We start from the raw sequence: 19,825 nt of genomic DNA, 5'->3' as shown, positions 1-19,825 counted from the left end.
AAGCATAAAGAGGTTTTCAAGGTGTTCGGTTTTTACAATTGCAAAGTACAGTTTCGTTTGTTTTTTTTTTTTTTTGGCCAATATGCAAAGTATACAAGCAGTGTTAAGCAGTTCAAACTTAAGGATTAAAATTGAAGTATTAGCTGTTTTTGTGTGTTTTTTTTCTGTATGTATGTACAGTATGTGTGTGCGGGGTATATATGTATATATAGAGGGGGAGAGTGGCCTAGAGTGCTGCATTGGTTCGGTTAAAACTATAAACATAAATTTAAACAATTAAACATTCGACAAAAAGGCTTTTTACAAACTGGGTTTTGTTCTCATAAGGTCTGGGTGTACAATTTGTCTGAGGTGGCTGTTAGTGTTTTTTTTTTGCGGTGCAATTAAAGTAACATTAATAGACTTAAGTTCTGGTTTTGGTTACACACACATCCCTTGTTACCTGGCGGCATCGGCAAAGCTGGTGGCAACCCTATTCCCAAGTCACACACGCACTGCTTTATGTTAAAGTTGTTTCTTTATTACCCAAAATGAACTGCTTAAGTGGTAGGCTTCGATTTCGTTTTTTACTTTTTAGTTTTTCATTTTTTTTTTTGCTTACAACATTCATAATACCGTATGCATTTTGTTTTTATCATTTAATATGATCTGTGATTTAAGTTACTTGCAATTTTCTACTGCTTTTTTTATTCTTTTTTTGACTGCAAAGACTAAAAAAAAATCCACTGTCTTCCCCCGATTTCATTTTTTTCCATCAGCAACGTTAGGCGGGCTGATTTATTCACTAACTATTATGTATAACTAGATATTGTAAAGGTATAAACTGTATCTTCTGGTTTCACAAGATATATTTGGCTAGAAAATCGCTAAAAAAAAACAAACACACAAAAATACAGTGTATACAGGAATATTCATATCAATTCTAAGGTTGGCTCACTAAATGCTATCCAACGGAAGGATGTGAGAAAAATTCGTAATTAGACGCACATAATCGCACTGCTTTAACTTAGTTAGAGTTACTTATTGTCCCCTCGTAACATTTACGCGCTCAAAATCAAAAAATCCATCCTGGGAAGAAGCTTTTTGGCTAATTTTATGATGTGATTTTGGGTTTAAAGTTTAAATGTAATCTATCTGCTAATTTTTTTTGGTAACTTGTACTCGTAATTTGATATTCCATTATTTTTCTCGTGTAGAATTTTGCTAAAATATTTTTGTTCATAAATTTGGTATAATTTTAGTTTAATTCGCTTGGCAGTGTTGTAAAATGCACATTGAACTAAGCGGAAAGGGTATCCGGAGTCGTATGTGTGTCGTTGCAGGTGTTTAATAAATGCTTCCACTATACAAACATACAACTAAATAACAACTTAATAATGGCTTAGTGTTTTAAACAAGGGCACATAGGATAAGTACAATTATTATCATTGTGTAAGCTGGTTTTTTTGGCATTTTTTTTTCATTTCATTAACTAGAGATTATCGTAGATTTTCTATTTTTTTTTTTTTTAAACTTTTTTCGTTTTGTACAGTTATTATGGAATTGTGACCCGCCCTAGGTGATACATATATGTGTATATATATTGATCGTATTCTCTACTTGAGCACATTCAACATAATTATTCCGCTTTATCATGCTATTTAAGATTAGGTTTTATTTTTTTTTTTTAATATATTTTCTTATTATTTACACGTTGAGACACCAAAAAAAAAAAAAAAAAACAAAACGGAAGTATTAGAGAATGGAAGAAAACCCATGGAAGGCCAGCGAAAGGATCCTCCTCGGTGCATAATTGTGCTTGCCATTTTGGTCCTTCGAGCCGGAGGGGGGGGTTCAATGTCCTATTTAAGCAGTGTCCACTGTCGTCGGAAGCAGGAAGCAGAGCGCCAAAGCAAGCAGTTCGACCAGGGCTGGAGCAGCGAATGTCACTCCATTGGATTTCATGGGATGGGGGTTGTCTGGATTGGTTTTTTTTTCGGTTTTCGGTTTTCGGTTCGATTTTCGGTTCGGTTTTTGCGGATTTTACAGTTTTAATTGATTTTTAGTAGTAGTAGTAGTAGTAGTAGTAGAAGGAGTTGTTGTTGTGGTTTTTAGCACACACACAGCATAAAAGAGAGAAAAAAACAAAGAAGAAAATGTGGTAGAAGAAAAAGGAAGAAAAGGAAACACACAAAAGAACATTTTTTTTTTGCTGGTTTTCATTGCACATTAAATTTTAGTTTCTATTTTTTTGTGTTAATTTTTTTATTTTTTTTTTGACGACGAATTAAAAACAATGTGCATGTGTGTGTGTGTGTTTGTTTTTGGTATTTTGTGTGAATTGTTAGTTTGTTTTTTTTTTGTATCTTGTTTGTTTGCTAACCAAAGGGGCCAAAAAGGACTTGTTGCTCGACATGTGTGTACGATTTTGAGTTTGTATTAGTAATAGCTATGACTAGATGCCTAATTAGATGCACACACTAAGTCCACGGGGTTACGGGGTTACAGGATTAGTCAAAAAAGATCCAGTTTAAGCTTAAAAATAAGGTCAAGTTGAAGCAAAAGCGGTTCAGGATGTGGAGACACAGGATACACAGTAAGAGTAAGAGACAGATACAAAGAGAGAGAGAGAGAGAGGGAGAACAAACACACACATAGGCATTCTAACAAACACATCAAACAGACTACGCACAACATTTACTTAAAATTAAATTTAGTTTAAATTCAAAAAATCATTATTTTTTAGGCAACAGAAGAGGACAGCAACAGAGTGGTTGAGCGAATAAGAGACAGAGTCATAGAGAGCGAGAGAGATAGGTAGACAAAGAGAGAAAGAGACAACGCAGGCATGGTAACAGTAAATTACAGTTTGATTTGGTTTTCTTTGAATTTTTTTTTTATTTGAGAAACGTTTCTTTTTTCTTTTTTTGTTTTTTTTTTTATACTTATAATTGAAAAAAATTTAACTAAAGAAGTAGTCGCAGTAGTATACACACAAAATCAAATTAAATCAAATAATAATAGATGTGATTAAAATAAAAATAAAAATGAAGAACTCTAGTAATAGTAATCCAATATCAATGAAAGTAACTAAGAGAGTGTCTGAATTTCAAAATTTCATCTTCATTTTTATGATTACTTGCTAGGATTTACATTTAACAGGGTTCTCTTGTTATTCATAATATTACAATCGATGCATTTTCAAATCGAAAACTGTGATGAATGCACACACAAAAATATAAAATTATAAGTTTCATTTCATTTTGATTTTCTGTTTCGTGTTTCTGTGTTTTTTTTTCAGTGTTGGTAATTATAATTAAGTAAATGCTTAAGAATGATGTTTAAAAAAAAAAGAACGTAATTAATGATAAGCTACTAAAAAATTGAATTCGCAGAACGCACTTCTCTCACAATTCTATACAACGTCTGTGACTTTTTCAAAAAGCGCGCGCATGCATGCGCACTGCTTGCTTGCGAACTGCTTGCGCGCGCTCTTCGTGGTGAATTTCGGCATTTGAATTCGCCATGTGAATGAATTTCTGTTTTCTTGTTGTTTTTTTTGGTGGGACAATAACACGCGTTAAATATTTATGAACTGCAATGTCTATCAGATGCGTTGCAAACCCTTTGCGATTAGTTTCGGCCCACTGATGCCCGATTATTCGTATGTTGTGATGTGTTTTTTTGGGTTGGAATGTATTACATAAGTTATCGATCAAAATTCACAACTTACTTGGCAAACTTAACTTTTCAAAGGATTCAATGCTCTAGACAACCAGGACAAAAAACTCACAAAAAAAGAACATGCAAAACACAAAATGGTTCAGAACAAAAGACAAAATATTCAAATTAGTTAGAAATTAGAGCAAATGATATGGAAATACTTTTCGATTAGATTTGATTAAAACGATAACGATAAACGGGTTTCATTTTAGAAGGGGACAATTACGGGGCCGATCACACTTTTGATCTTGAGTGCGAAACAAAAAAACCAAAAAGTTGAAACGCATATGAAATAAACACTACAAAAATGTATGCAAAATTAATCGATTATATCTGGGATATATATCATATTCATATAGTTATATATATAGGTATATAGAGCAGTAAAAATTATGTCTTTATCTATATATGAACGATGTCTGGGTGTGAGTGAGAGTGTATATATAGAGATTTTCTTTTAATATATATATATATATATATATATTTGTTTGATTTCTTTCATGTTTAGCTGGGATCTTGTAGACTCGATACGATTCGATACGATATATCGATAAACCAAATTACAACCCTAAAACTGTAGAGAGTATAATCGATATATAATAACTATTATATTCTCTACTATTATTTCTTTTAAGGCCTTTTAAATGGTTTATCATTAATCTGTTTTTTTTCTCTTAACTTTTTTTTTTATGACTTTTAGGCTAACATTGAGGCTAGGACACTAAGTAATGTTATGCTTATTGTGGTGGCCAGCGTTATGATTGTTGTTGTTGCTGTTGTTATCGATGTGGCTGTGGTTGTTGTCGATGTGGTTGTTGTTGTTGTGAACAGTCGTTTGTGTAGCGCACCGACTCCGGAATTGAATCCGGCCGAATAGAGCAACGTGCCGAGATTGTTATTAGCAGAATCGGACTCACCTCGTGTCGTCTTCATGATGATCGATGCTGGCGATGAATAGCCGATGGCGTTGTGCGCCTTCAGCTCGATCCTGTAGTAGGTATTCCCGTTCAGTTGGGTCATCTCAAAGGATGTGGTCTCCACCACCTCAACGGTGTTGCAGTTGTTCTCCAGTTCGGTCCAAGTGCCACTGATCTTAACGCCCTGTTATCGGGGAGAAGAGTTGAGAGAATGAGTTTCTCTATGAGACCTCTAGCCAGGATCTAAAGATTACTTACCGGACAGTACTTGATCTGATACTTGTCGATGGGCTCTCCATTGTCGGCAGGTACACCCCAGCGCAGCTCAAAGTGATCCGAGTAGGGCGACACTACCACCGGTTCCTCGCGATCGTGCTGGACGGGATTGTGCAGCGGCTTGGGCTCTTCGGGTGCGGAGCGACGCGGTGTGGACTGTTGCTGGTTGACGCCCCAATTGCCGAGACCCACCTGGTTGCGGGCAGCGAACCGGAAACTGTATTCGGTCTGGGGACGGAGTCCTTCAACGATGTACGGCGAATCGGGCGACCAGCTCCGGTTGTAGGCGGTGGACCAGTCGGGATTGTAGACCTCCTTGTACTGGACGCTGTAGGCGAGAATGGGCAGACCTAGTTCGGTGGGCGGGCCGCGGATGTCGAAGGTCATGGTGGTGGCGGTCAGTTGGCGGGGCGCGGCGGCCGCTACGAAGTCCGGAACGCGTGCCTCCTTCAGTTGCATGTCGTGCTCGGCGGTGCCGTGGATATTGGTGGCGATACACTTGTACGAGGTGTAGTACTTCCTGGTGACTGGATGCACAATCAGATCGCTCCTGGGTCCAGTGCCGACGATCTTCAGATTGGGATCGGACATATCCTTGACCTTCAATCCGTTCCAGTGCCATTCGATGGTGGCGTTGGGAATGCCCATTGCCAGGCAGCTCAGGTTAGCCTTGCGCTGCTCCCACGAGAAGACTGGCGGCAGGTCCTTCATCTGGCTAAAGTCGGGGGCGAACTCCACGGTGATGTGTCCGGTCTTGTAGGCATCGGCTCCCTTGTTCCGGGCAATGCACTGATAGAGGCCATCGTCGCTCCGTTCGGCATTGGAGATGCGCAGGGTGCCGGTGCTCTCGCCACGCTCCTCGTCAAAGTTACGCTCCAGAACGATGCGGTTATCGTCCACCTGGACTCCGTTCGAGTACTCCTCCTGGGTGCCCCAGCGACGGAAGGTGATGGCCGGGGCGGGACGTCCCTTGGCGCGGCAGGTGATGGCAATCTCCTTGGTCCTGGATCCGGTCACATTGTACAGCTCATAGATCTGCGGACGCACCAGGACATTCAGCTTCGTTTTCTGGTCGACCACGCCGGCCTTGTTCTTCGCCAGACACGTGTAGGTGCCGTAGTCCTCCTGGCTGACCGACGAGATGGTGACCAGACCGGTTTGGGGGTTCACCTGGAAGCGATCGGCAGTGGCCACGTTGAGCTGGGTGGCATCTCGAATCCAGCTGATCTCCGGCACTGGTTTTCCCGTGGCTGTGCAATTGGCAGCGAAGGGCTTGCCCTCGACGGCCTCCAGATCGGCGGGCAGGGACACAATCATGGGCTGGATGAAGACCTCCACACGGATGGTGCGCTCCAGTAGCTCTCCGGTTTCGATAACGGCCGCCCGGCAGGTGTAGATGCCTTCGTCACTCTCCTGGACATCGCGGATGCGGAGGCCATGGTTCTCCACCACGTACTTGTCGCCAGTTCGGATCTGTATTTAAAATATTTGGTATTTATAGTTATATACTGTCTAGGAATGTCAAGAGTTGTATCCTACCGGATCTCCATTTCGTAGCCAGTCGATGGTGGGATTGGGATCAGCCTTTACTTCGCACATAACCACGTATTCCTGGCCCAGGGTGGGGTACTGGTTCTCAGGGGCATTTGTCCAAGTAATAGCCACTAAAAGAATAAAATAAGCATACAAATTAGTATTAAATAATATTTTAAATAGAAGGATATAGTTTAGATCATAAATTAGTGTTGGAAAATGTTAGATTAAGCTTATTAGAACAATTTATCGATATACAGCGATCGCCTGTCACTAAAAGTGTTTACCAACACTAGCTAGATCGCAAATTAACCATTTTTTAAATAAAATATTGTATATTATTGAACTAACTATTAAAAAAGTAATTGTAATTAAGCTTACATATAAAATCTCCCAATTAACTCTCTTCCAAACCCAAAAAATACAATACTTTAATTCAATCATTAAAGATAACCCAGTTTAAGGTGAATGTTGTGTTAACAAGACCTGTTGTTGTTGATATTTTACCTTTAGCTTCTGGCTGGGATTTTTTGCATTTTGTCCAAAGGACTCGAAGGATCCGAGTCTAAACTCCGAGGCAAACAAATTCCATGGCTAGGTGTGCAAATTGTTTGATTTTGCTTCGCCTTCATTTGCACTGCAGAAAATCCGGACACAGACCCACTATGACATGGACAAAATGTAGAAAAAAAATGGAGAAAAAAAAAAACCAAGAAGAAAAATGCAAGCTAAGCACCCAAGCTTGGCACTATTTTTCCGCCTCGGTCATGTTGACAATCCGAGCGGAGCTGTACGTGGCGTATACGTAATATAATTTTAAACAAACTGTCGGGCACATAAAAGCAATTCGAGTATCACAGGCACAAAGTCCAAGACATGAGCGCGACCCCACACTCCTTCTCCTTTCAAGGGTCACTAACGAGCTGGTCAAGAAAGGACACTTGCTTCCGCCCCTCCCCTCCTTTTGGGCGGACGCCTCTGCTCTGACTGCCAATAAATCTTCACTCCAGAGATGACTTGGAAATTGAAAATGGATAGAGGGAGAGCAGCACGGCAAAAGTGAAATTCCAAAATCAAATACTTGCCCTCACAGTTCCCCAAAGAGCCAAACAAAACAAACAGATAAACAGGGGCGTACTCAATAGGGGGTGGAGGGTGGCAAGTACTACAAATCAAAGCTAGCCACCCCCCCCCAAACCCTGAAAGTCAAGGCGTGAAGCGGAAGACTTAATACAGAAAATAATCAAAAAGGCCTCAAACTGGAACTAACAAATGAAAAGGGGTTATCCTCTTTGGGGAAAATTAAAAGTACAGTTGTGTTCGAAGCGTAAAGTGTTGGAAAGTCCTTTGACAGGCAAACCAAACATTTATTGTGCTTTATTTTTAAATTTTTTAATTGAAATCACATATTATTTTAAATTTTAAATCACTCACAGTCGTACAGGGTACAGTTGTGTTGAAAGCCTAAAGCCGTCAAGTGTTGGAAAGTTCTTTGAGAGGCAAGGAAAATTGAAATATTTTTGATATTCAAAAGGTTACCCATAATCTTTCTTGAAAACTTATTAAAGCTATGGGCAGTTGTCCGAAATATAATATTTAAGTAACTTTCCGTTTAATACTTGTAATCTTTGCTGAAAAATGCATTGGACGAGGCAATCTGGTCGGCAAATCCTTTCAAATTCCCCTTTTTTTTTTTTTGGGAAAACGAAGCTGTTACTCACTATTGGCAGCCTTTCAATTTCAGTTTCAGCATATGTGGCTCAAATATTTACAGTTTATTTATAAATCAGTGTAATAACAAGCCATCTCAGCCTGTCTGTCGGCTGTCAGACACATAAAGTATAGAGCTATATATATATTCTTATATATACGAGTGTATTCCGAGCGTACGTGTTGGCTTGAAATGTCCGGAGTTTTTGGGGTTTTCTCTTATTTTTCTCTATTTTTTTGGGAAAAAGCCAAAGCCAAAACCAAAATAACGGAAAGTTGTGTTAAAAACATTTTCTATTTGCAGTTTTTTATTGGCCGTGTCTGGGTCTTGGTCTTGGTCTTGGTCTTGGTGTGTTATCCTTTTTACCAATACATATATTTTTCCTTTGGATTTTCTTGTATTTTTTTTGTATTTTCATTTCGCATAGTCCTGTCTCGACTGCAGGCGACTTGCTTACTGTGGGTGAGCACAACATATAAAATAAATAAAAACTTGCCTCTGCTGTTGCTGTCACTTGCTACCGCTACCCTACTCCCTTTAAGTCCTTGCAAGGACTCTCCCTGCCCCCAGCTCCTTTACGATTTTTTTTTTTTGCTCTTTTCAGTTTCAGCTGCATTGTCGTAGCGTGTGAGATTTTGTTGTTCAAACGCTTTTCGCTTGCTGCGTTCGTTTCTGACGTCTGATGGGCAGCAACAGCAAACACTCAGTCAGGACAACAAAAAACACACACACAAATACAATAAAAAAAATAATAAAAATGAATAAAAAAATACAAAAAAAAAAAGAGAGAGACACACACTCGCAACACAGACACCCACAAGAAGAGGAAAAAAAGATGAACTAGTTTACGATTTCATTATTAGTTTGAACAAGGACATGCAGCCAGTCCAGAGTCCCTAGTCCAGAGTCCCTAGTCCAGAGTCCTGCGTCCAGAATCCTGCATCCTGCAACCAGGATCCCGGATATGGCAAAGACGAAGGAGAGAACATGACTCACAACTTATTGAAAAAGTTGCTGCAGCACCAACTTATTACAAAAAAAAAAAGGGATACAATGAAAAAATTGTAAAAAAATTCACAGGATATAAGGGGAAGGAACTGAAAGGAAACTGCAAATTCGATTTGGGGGTCCTGTACCGGCAATGGGTTAAAATTATCGCCCTGACCAGGTTGAAATCGAGCCAGACGGTGTTAATAAAAAGTCAACAGATTGTTTCAAGGGAATCCTTTTCACCCAACACAAAAAAAAAAGGATATTTTCTTTGAAATAAAACAATGTCTCTGAAAGGATAATTTTTAATTAAAACCACAATTAGTTGAGACTATAAATTATCCATTATAGATGCCCTTAAAGCCACTGAGAGATGCAGACATGTATCGTAATTAATAAATAACAATTAATCAGTTTGCAATTCGGCTGCTGCATTAGGGCTGAAAAGTATGCTATAAATTATTGTCGATGTCTCGAAAACACCAAGGAATGCAGGATAAACAAATAACTGCCTTTTGTGGGAGAAATGTGGGGGGGGAAACCGGAAGTAAAGAACTAGAATGCTAATTGGATGCTTCAGCAAGATGAATCTGTCAATTTCGAATTAAATTGAATGGAAGGAGTGGAGGACGAGTATCTGTTTATTTATCAAGTGCAAGTACTCTCTAATGACTCCAATCAACATTATTAGGGGGCAATTACATGACCAGGACCAAGGATGTCGACAATTATGCTCCAAAAACTAAATAGAGACTGAGAATACAAGATACTTATAGTTGTGTTGTATCTGCATACGAATGCGGCAAATAAATATTGAATTAATGCACTGTCTTCATTCTTTGGTCTAATGCGCTTTAATGCCTTTAATGAATGTACCGCCGAGGAGTTGCAGTCATTGTCTGGTCATAATAAATGCTAACACACATACATATATACACACTCATATATATATATATAGTTACAAATATGCATATGGATCCTGTGAAGCGTTTCCAAAACGGAAACAGCCATTGCCATTGCTTTGGCTTTGCTTTTCGCCTCTGGTGCTCTGGTATCCTGGTACTCTGGTATCCTGGTATCTATATGCCTTTTCTCTCCTCCCTACTGGCGGAAGTTTGTTTTGAGCATATGCATTTATTAAAAGCATAAATATTGAAATATTAAGCTGTGACTGGCAACAAACAACGATATGTAAATATGCACGGCGCCAGCCATTCCTCCCATCTGCTCTTTGTTGTCATACACTGAGAAACAAAATTATAGGTATCTTAAACTAGTTGACAATTATAAAGGTATTATGGATAAATTATAAACCTTGTCTTCCTATACCTCTAATTATTTATTATTTAATTTTTTTCTTGATTTATTTTTTGGAATTTTTCCAAGTAAATCTAAAGTAAATGTTGCAATTTGCCTTCAACTGCCGCTGTGTCTCCTTATTTGCCTAACTAAATGCAACTTGTGAGTTGTCAACACAATGCCAGTTACTTGATTCTCCTTCGGCAAGGTCCTTACAACTCCCCCAAACTGCCCCTCGAGTGTCCTTTCGCCTTGAAGCCTTGAAGCCTTGAGCCTTGAGCCTTGAGCCTTGGTGTTGATAACTAACTATTGTATTTGAATTCTGGTCAACTTGGAATCGGCTTAGACAAGCTTAACATGCGAATTGTGGTCCGCACCACTGGAGAGCTCTTAAAGTTGATGGAGAGCAAGTCATATATCGGTCATATACATATATATGCTATAGTCGGGGGGGAGGTATCTGGATGGGTCAGAGTGGGCTAAATCCTGGCAATTGTCAATACGGATTGTGTCAATTTTCGGTGGCCCTGCATCTCGAATATTTGCCAGCCCGGCCCACCAACCAACTGGAGCCTGAGAAATTCCCCGGAAAGGTAAACTCGGCGACGAGATAGTCTTTCCAAGTTAAACAAGTTGGCCTGACATCGAACCGAGGTACTATTTCTATTCTGGGATGCTATCGTACCGTTCTGGGGGTGCCCATATCACCACCACTGGGTGCAAATTGTTTCCCGGCAAAATATTTGATTTCATTTCAAACGCACCGGGCCGGGCCGGGCCGAGCCTCCACTCCAATACAGTTTGTTTCGTTCTCGAACTTGATGGCAGTATAGCTCTACAGTGAGAGAAATCTCTACCCCTTTTTTAGGCTCTTGTTAGGAAGCTCCAGTTCGAGTAGGGGCTCAAGTATGAGTTTTTTTCGCTGTGCATCATAGAAAAGGTCCTGCTAGAGCCCAGGATTTCTCACATATCACGAGCACTCGCATTGTTGGCTCACAATTCCTTTGCCTTTGCCAGAGCCAGATCCTGCCAGTGGATGGGTGCAAGTACAAGGTGAAGGTAGATAGGGACAGTAGGAACAGGACGACGAAGGGCAGTAGTTGTTAAGGTCGGTGGTTTGTGCTTCGTGGGAGGTAGCTCTGTGTGTGTGTGTGTGTGGTGGAGGTGTATCGGTGGGGGTGCAATGAGTACGAACTTTAAATTGCTTAGAAAAATCAATCTCGTAAAAGTTTTGAACTGCAGCGGCACTTATGTGCACTCAACTACAGAAAGGCCAGTCCGGAGAAAGGGCGGAGAAAGTGGCAGGGACTAGAGCGAGTCAACGAGCCAGGAAAATGTGTGCAGGTGTTTTTTACTCCAGCTGTTGTTGTGTAGCTTTTGTGTGTATGCTGCTTATTGAGGAACGTGTTCTGTTGCTATTCTGTTATTTTTGTTGTTGTTGCTTGTCCTGTATTTTGGAGTCCTTTGGAGGATTGGGTGGCAGGGTCTGATATCCACAGCGATTGCTTTGTAGAGGACGCATCCATTTTGTTTTAGATTCGCTTACAATGCTGCACATGTAATGAAATCCCGGCAACTGTAATTTCTTACTGCCCTGCAGGGCTTCTTTCCACAAAAAGCTACAAAGCTAAATAGCTAAAAAAAAAAATAGTAAAAAAAAAAAATAGCAAAAAGCAATAGCTTAGCAATAGCTGTGTGCAATGTGCTGGGGACACAAATTGCTAACAAGATAAATGAATCATGCAGCAGAGGAATCACGTTGAGCTTTCCGCTTTCAAATTGCGATTACTCACAGCAAGGACGAAAAGGATCGAAAGGAAGGGAGGACTAGAGGGCAGTAGTTCGTCCTAATCGATGGCGACAACAAGTCAAGCATGCTAGCCATCTAATGACAAATTTGACCGCGCTCCAGCACAACTGTATCCTGTTCAGCGACTGGGAAAACCGTCTAATATGTGGTATCCTTAAATGGGTATTTGTCAAATGTGCATAAAGTGGTTCACAACAGAAACTATTAGTTGCTTGTCACAGGAAATCGTGTTTTTCACTTGATTTCACTTCAAATTCAAGAATAAGGTGACCAATTTAGCTTCAAACACAATCAGTGTGACCTTTTCAGTTATACTATGCATTAAGGTGACCAAATGTGTTCAAGTCACAAGCAGTGTGACCTTTTCTTGGAAAGTTAGGCATGTTAGGCCCCCTTTTTAAAGTTCTTCTTAAAACTTTAACATTAAAAAATGTTAATTTGTTAAGGGCTTTACGGCTCAGTTAATGTTCAGATTTAAGTATTCTTTAATTTAAAATTTCAATTACTGTACTTTATTATTATGGGCCCGAAAAGTACGAGGGCAGAGAGAAAACAAAAGCACAACACTTGTACTTGTAATGATAATAATAATAATCGTAACAATGACAATAATAATCATTGTCAGCAGACCCATCTTCATTAGCATTTCGAATGAGGAATGTAATTTACAAAAATACACAATATACAGTGGACTGTGTACTGTATACTGTGTACTACCCGGCGGGGTAGTAGTCTCCCGGAATGAATTGCAGAACTTACCGTAAGTTGTAATTGTGACGGCCTTCTCGAGGATCTCGGTATTTGCATAGGACGCGGTGCAGTAGTATATTCCGCCCATTTCCACCGACAGCGAGGGAATCATCAGGGCCAAACTTTCGCCGGGCAGCGTTTCCGTGTACATTGGCGGCTGGTTGCGTCCCATTCTGGATTTCCGGTAATGGCGGCGGAACAAAATGGCGGCAGGAGCAGCAGCAGCAGAAGCGGAAAAGGGGCGAGAAACAGTAATAACGGTTGTATGTGCGTGTATTAGTAACGGGATATAATATGCATTTCAATTGTACGTGTCAGTATGTATTTTTATTCTTTTTTTTTTTTTTTTGCCATAATTATTATTATTATTATTTTTTATTATTATTATGTTTATGTATGCTTATGATTATAAGAATTGCTTGTTGTTGTTAGTACATTTTCTTGCTTTCCCTATATATATTTTTTATTAACTTTTTTATTTTTCCCTCATTTACATGCCCCGCAAAAATGTGTTACGCATTTTTCCGCATAAAAGTTGAGAGAGCTCGTTTACAAATATATTTCGCATTTCCAGAAAATTTGTCAGCAACTTCAATGAAAAATTCCTTTGGCTTTTGCCAGTAAATGTGCGAAGAGTGCATGAGGTCACGCGGGTCGCGTTTTTTTTCCCCCATTACCCCTCATTTTATGGGGTATACGAGGCTATCAAAAAACTTTCCTTCCAAAACAAACAAAACTTGATATAAAGATTTTATTTTAAATATTTTTCCCTCAAATTATTGACTAAAAAAACAAATTTTTTGTAACGAAAACATATATTACCAAAAAGATTAATAACTTTAAACTACTTTCTCCTAATAGTACCTAGAAAATTAATTTTCTGGGCGATAAAAAAATTACTATTCACGCCCTTCGACCTTCGCTTTTTGTGTGTGAAAATCGCATAAGCCGAACAAATTATTTTTGGCTCCTGGCACGATTATACGATTATTTTCGTTACCCATGCCGAACAAAATCCTCCTGTTCACACTTCACCATCCAAACTCGTTTTGTTGGACGTTGGACTAATTAATTAAAAAAGTTTATACTGGCGGAGAAACTAAATATGCAGCGGTTTTGTTGGGTTATTATTACGATTTTGCTGAGCAGGAGCATAAAAAAATTATCAAAATTGAAAAACAACAAACACAAATACAAATAGAAACGGTGAGAAAAAAAATAAAAAATAAAAAAAATATTAGAACAAAGCCAATAACTGAATAAAGATGAAGATGAGCTTGTTTTTGTTGAGAGGATGAGGGGGTTCTTGATTGAAATATTTCGCAAAAGCTATAAAGTCAATGGAGCACTGGGAAAAAATGCTTATAGCTTTCATGGCTAGAATCATTTGAGAATTTTAGAGCTTGAACTGAAAGGTTAATATTATTTTTCAGCATGAAGTTCTTTTGACAATCTCTTGTCTTTTTATTTTTTTCTATTGGTTTTCTTTTTCCTTTTTTTTTTGTTGAACTTTTGTTTTTACGACTGTAATTGGTTTTGTGGGTGTGTGTGTGTTCCTCGGTTTGTTTGCATTTCCAGGCACAACCTGCGTTCGATTTGCGATTCGCAATTGTTTGGCAAAAATGCAAAAAACACACACACACACACACATGTAAAAAAAAAGAGGAGAAAACGGCGAAAGAGAGGTCCTTGTTTGCCTTGGCACACACACACACACCAACACTTACACACACATGCAATCACATATATAGAAAATGGAGGAAAAATCGTCATTGCTGCGCCCAAAATTATGCTAACAAAAGTTGTCGACGTAGAATAAAAAAAAAATAAAAGGAAAAAAAATGGAAATTCTACAGTTCTTGGTTGGGAAAAACCGCAGCGGGATGGAAAATCCCCGTAGTGCCATGGGTGGCTCCGGGGGGGGATACAAGTGAGATGGAGCGAAGACATTGTGCAAAAAAATTTCGCTGCATATTTGCGTTGGATTTTTAATATTGCGTCAAACACAAACACACATTGCAAAAAAATAGGAAGAAAATATAAAAAAATAGAACCTTTACGCATACGTAAAAATCAAATTTTTCCTTCTATTTTATTTTCTTTTTTTTTTTGGCGTTGATTGTCTCTTGGGAACGAAACGCCCATCTCATCGGTTGGGGGTGTGGCGCCTTGGGGTCTCGCTACCATCGCAATTTCAACTTTTTATTGCATTTCTTTTGCCATTGTTATTGTTGTTGTCAGGGTGGTGTTGTTGCTGCCATTTTCGCTGTTATTGAATGTCGCGGGGCCACAAGGGGTTAAACACACTACTTAGACGGTATTTTTTCAACGATATCTGAAGTCACTCCTCTTGGTCTGGCTTTTCTGCCTTTTCCCCAATTTTTCCTTGTAAATTATTCTTAAGATCCTACTCTCATTCATCGACAATAGTTTTTCGATATTTTGTGGGGAGACCCCTGCAAAATCCTGGATTCCCATATTTGGCCCCTTTCGATGTCCATATCTTTGCCAATTCTTATCCGATCTCTGAGCGGAATACCTTAAACGATTTCTATGCCGATTTCCAGTAAATCTGCATAAAAATCTGGGAGCAAAATATTTTTTCGAAATTTTTCAATTTTTTTGTGGGAGATCCCCTGCAACATCCTGGATTTTCATATCTAACCTCTACCAATGTCTATATCTGAGCCAATTCTTGTCAGATCCTTAAGCGGAATACCTTAATCGATTTGTGGATTAATATCCTGCCATTCTGCATCAAAATCCTGACAGGAAATATTTTTTCAAAATTTTTTCAATTTTTGTGGGGGATCCCCTTCAAAATGCTGGATTTCCGTACTTGGCCCACATCCATAGCTATATCTCAGCCAATTCTTATCGGATCCTTGAAAGGAATACCTTAATTGATAAGTGGATCGATTTTCCGCCATTCTGCATAAAAATCCTGGCAGGAAATATTTTTTCAAAATTGGGTGGCCACCTGGGTGGCCAGGTGGCCAGGCAGATTCCTCCAGCTTCGGGGACCACCAGTACCGCTATATCAATATAAATATAATTTTTTTTAAATTAAAAATCGAAAATAATTTATTAATAAAAACAGCGCCCTCCTCCTCGATTCTCATACGTGGCACTTAAGCAGGGCCCAGAAATGAATATTTAAAAAAAAATATTTTTTTTTTTATTTTTTTAAATAATAAAATAATTAAAAATTATTAATAAAAACAGCGCCCTCCTCCTCGATTCTCATACATTGCACCTAAGCAGGGCTCAGAAATCAATATTCGAAAAACCTTCAACGGGAGGTTACCCCCGGCAGGGTGTCCGCACTTCAGCCAGGTGGGCAGGAGGAGGACCAGCACCGCTACCAGGTGGCCAGGCGAGGGACCAGTGCCGCATCCAGGTGGGCCAGGCGAAGGACCAGAGCCACATCCAGGTGGATCAGGCGGAGGACCAGTGCCGCATCCAGGTGGATCAGGTGGAGGACCAGTGCCACATCCAGGTGGACCAAGCGGAGGACCAGAGCCACATCCAGGTGGACCAGGCGGAGGACCAGTGCCACATCCAGGTGGACCAGGCGGAGGACCAGAGCCGCATCCAGGTGGACTAGAAGGAAGACCAGTTCCGCATCCAGGTGGACCAGGCGGAGGACCAGTGCCGCATCCAGGTGGACCAAGCGGAGGACCAGTGCCGCACCCAGGTGGACCAGGAGGAGGACCAGAGCCACATCCAGGTGGACCAGGCGGAGGACCAGTGCCACATCCAGGTGGATTAGGCGGAGGATCAGTGCCCCATCCAGGTGGATTAGGCGGAGGACCAGTGCCCCATTCAGGTGGACCAAGCGGAGGACCAGAGCCACATCCAGGTGGACCAGGAGGAGGACCAGTGCCACATCCAGGTGGACCAGGCGGAGGACCAGTGCCGCATCCAGGTGGACCAGGCGGAGGACCAGAGCCGCATCCAGGTGGACTAGAAGGAAGACCAGTTCCGCATCCAGGTGGACCAAGCGAAGGACCAGTGCCGCACCCAGGTGGACCAGGCGGAGGACCAGAGCCGCATCCAGGTGGACTAGAAGGAAGACCAGTTCCGCATCCAGGTGGACCAAGCGGAGGACCAGAGCCACATCCAGGTGGACCAGGCGGAGGACCAGAGCCGCATCCAGGTGGACTAGAAGGAAGTCCAGTTCCGCATCCAGGTGGACCAAGCGGAGGACCAGAGCCGCATCCAGGTGGACTAGAAGGAAGTCCAGTTCCGCATCCAGGTGGACCAAGCGGAGGACCAGAGCCACATCCAGGTGGACCAGGCGGAGGACCAGAGCCGCATCCAGGTGGACTAGAAGGAAGACCAGTTCCGCATCCAGGTGGACCAAGCGAAGGACCAGTGCCGCACCCAGGTGGACCAGGAGGAGGATCAGTTCCGCATCCAGGAAGACCAGTGCCGCGTCGAAGTGGACCAGTGGCACATCCAGGTGGACCAGTCAGTGCCGCATCCAGGCTGAATTCCATTTCTTATCCGATTCATGAGCGGAATACCTTAATCGATTTCTGGATTGATTTCCAGTAATTCTGCACTAATACCTTTCGCAAAAATATTTTGTTTTATTTTTTCCGGCTTCTCTTTCCGATTGCCTTTTATTTGCGATGCAAGTGGAAAGTCCAGCCAGAGGTCTGAGGCCTCAAAAATTCAAGCAATGACCGGCCGCAGAACTATGCCGAACTTAATCGTTTTAATTAACTTCGGGGCGAGTTTAAAAGGGGCACTATGGAAGCTCCTCTGGCCCCGACCGTTTTGGGGGCCAAAATAGAACGTATAATGGGCCTGGTAGTCGGTTGGGTTTTTGGCAGCTTAATTACATTTCGCGCCTGCAAATATGCAATGCAGGGCAGGAAAAATGCGATGCGTGGGAGTGGACGTTGCAGTGGGCGTGGCACTGGACCGACCACGCCCCCAACGCCCTACCCCTGCCCCATGCAACAACAAAGAAGAAGAGCCACAACAGAAGCCAAACCAAAACGGAAGCGAAGCGAACCAGAAACTAAAAACCTAAAACCTAAAACCTAAAACCAAACTGAGCCAAAACACAAAACAATCAGCAGTAGGCAGAAAAGCCAGGAGGAAAACTCGACTGGAAAAGTGAGGAAAATGGACATATTTGGGACGAAGGATGTGCGGGTTAGGGCGGGCAGGGTTGCCAGGCTAACCTTTCAAATGAGAAATTGCATTTGCTTGTGCGTGAGCAGAATTGAAAGGCAGCCAGCCCAGGGTTGCCAAAGTCATAATTAAAGCAGACATTTTTTTTGGTAGAAAAGAATTAAAGGAATTAAATTCCCTAATAAGGAAATATTATATTTCCAAAAGACAATTTATATAAAAACTAATTGAATTAAATAGTGGCTTTCCTAAATGCTAGAACCATAATTAAATAAATTGAAAATATTAATAGGATCCACCCCTAAAGTACTCTCAAATACGACAAATATATGTGGAGAATGTCCCTAAAAATAAAATTGGAATAAAAGGAGAAGCCAAAAACACAGGCTTCCACTCTCATAAGTTTGAAGAGGAAACGAGTTTAATTGGTACGCAATGGTTTCCCGCCTCCCTGCAGCCCTTTTTTTTGGGCGGGGGCGGGGGGCGGTCAGGGGGTCATGGGTTAAATGCCGGGTCAGGTGTGAAGCCTGCAGCTTGGCCACGCCTCTTTCTTTATTCATGTCACTCAAGAGAAAGAGAGAGAGTGGGGGTGGCGGGTCATTCCTCTTGCAGGCAAATTAATTAACACGATTTCGCTTTTCACACGCAGGCACTCTACAGGACTCTCACACACACACACTTACACACACACAGCCGCAAAAAAAAATAGTCCTAGAGCTGAGATTTCGATCTGGAATATCTGACTTAAAAATTCCCATTCGAATTTTCCTTTCACAACCCCTGTCTGTTTTTTCGTTTATTGCTTTTTCCTATCCACCTGTCAAGTCCTTAAAAGCAAAAAAAAACAAAACGAAAATAAACAAGAAATGGGAAAACCCTTTCAAAAATATATATATTTTATTAAAAAAAATTATGAGAACATGAATCTGAATCCTCGAAATCGGAATCGGAATCGGAATGAAAGGTGTGTTAGTACAACAACTAAAAGGACAATTGCATGATCTCGTGTGTGTGTGTATATGAGTGCTGGTGTGTGGGTGTATGTGTGTGTGTGAAAATGGAAAATGCCAAAATGCTACTCATAATCGAGGGGTTGGGAGGGCCTGGACAAAATGCATTTGCTTTTCAATACAGCGCGATGAGTTAAACAAGAAACAAGAACAAACCAAACAATTAAACATGCCAAATAAACGACAATAAGTGGGCAAGGATAACAAGGATAACTACACAACTAAAAAAATCGTGTTAAAGTTAATCAATTTTCGAATTTTTTTAGAACAGACAGCCAGTTCTTTGAAATTTATTTAATAATCGAATCAGAGTTGCTTTCAATCAGAAGTTATCGTCTAAAGTCCATGAATTTATCGAAAAATTATCGTTATCAAGTCAAAATAATGATGATGTTGCGGTTAAATTACTTGGTTACAGTTTACTCTTGCAGTTGCTGTTACTGTTTTGTTTACGGGGGGTTTACTGTAGGTACATATATGTATTCTTGCTGTAAAGCTGATCTTCGGCACTTACAGTTTCTTTCTATTGCCCTTGGAATCATACAGTGGATCGTAATTGGCCCTACAATACGATATTCGACATAAAAAATAGGTAAGTGTGGTTGGTTTTTTGTGTATTTATTCGAGTGGGTGGGTGGGTGTATTGTTGTGTTTGTGTTTTTGGTGTTTTGTGTTCCAT

General features: G+C 40.7%; 1 protein-coding gene across 7 annotated transcripts in view; it reads right to left on the bottom strand.

Annotated features, from left to right (window-relative positions):
* The window catches only part of LOC6492919 (fasciclin-2), a 72,083-nt gene that overhangs the window by 3,827 nt on the left and 48,431 nt on the right, over positions 1 to 19,825 (bottom strand). For 3 of the 7 annotated variants that reach the window (XM_032452928.2, XM_014905717.3, XM_014905716.3), the window contains exons 4-8: positions 19,661 to 19,708; positions 12,998 to 13,161; positions 6,435 to 6,559; positions 4,878 to 6,368; positions 4,620 to 4,803 (exon numbers count right to left, since the gene is read on the bottom strand). In XM_032452928.2, the coding sequence (XP_032308819.1) occupies positions 4,620 to 4,803; positions 4,878 to 6,368; positions 6,435 to 6,559; positions 12,998 to 13,161; positions 19,661 to 19,708 (2,012 nt within the window). Of the gene's footprint in view, positions 1 to 445; positions 1,959 to 4,619; positions 4,804 to 4,877; positions 6,369 to 6,434; positions 6,560 to 12,997; positions 13,162 to 19,660; positions 19,709 to 19,825 lie in introns of those variants that run through there. The other 4 variants (XM_032452929.2, XM_001964278.4, XM_014905715.3 and 1 more) reach the window with 2 other exon arrangements.

The sequence above is a fragment of the Drosophila ananassae genome, chromosome XL (genome assembly GCF_017639315.1).
Source record: "Drosophila ananassae strain 14024-0371.13 chromosome XL, ASM1763931v2, whole genome shotgun sequence".
NCBI lineage: Eukaryota > Metazoa > Arthropoda > Insecta > Diptera > Drosophilidae > Drosophila > Drosophila ananassae.
The sequence above is the reverse complement of the archived record's forward strand: the minus strand, read 5'-3'. Positions and strand labels throughout refer to the sequence as shown.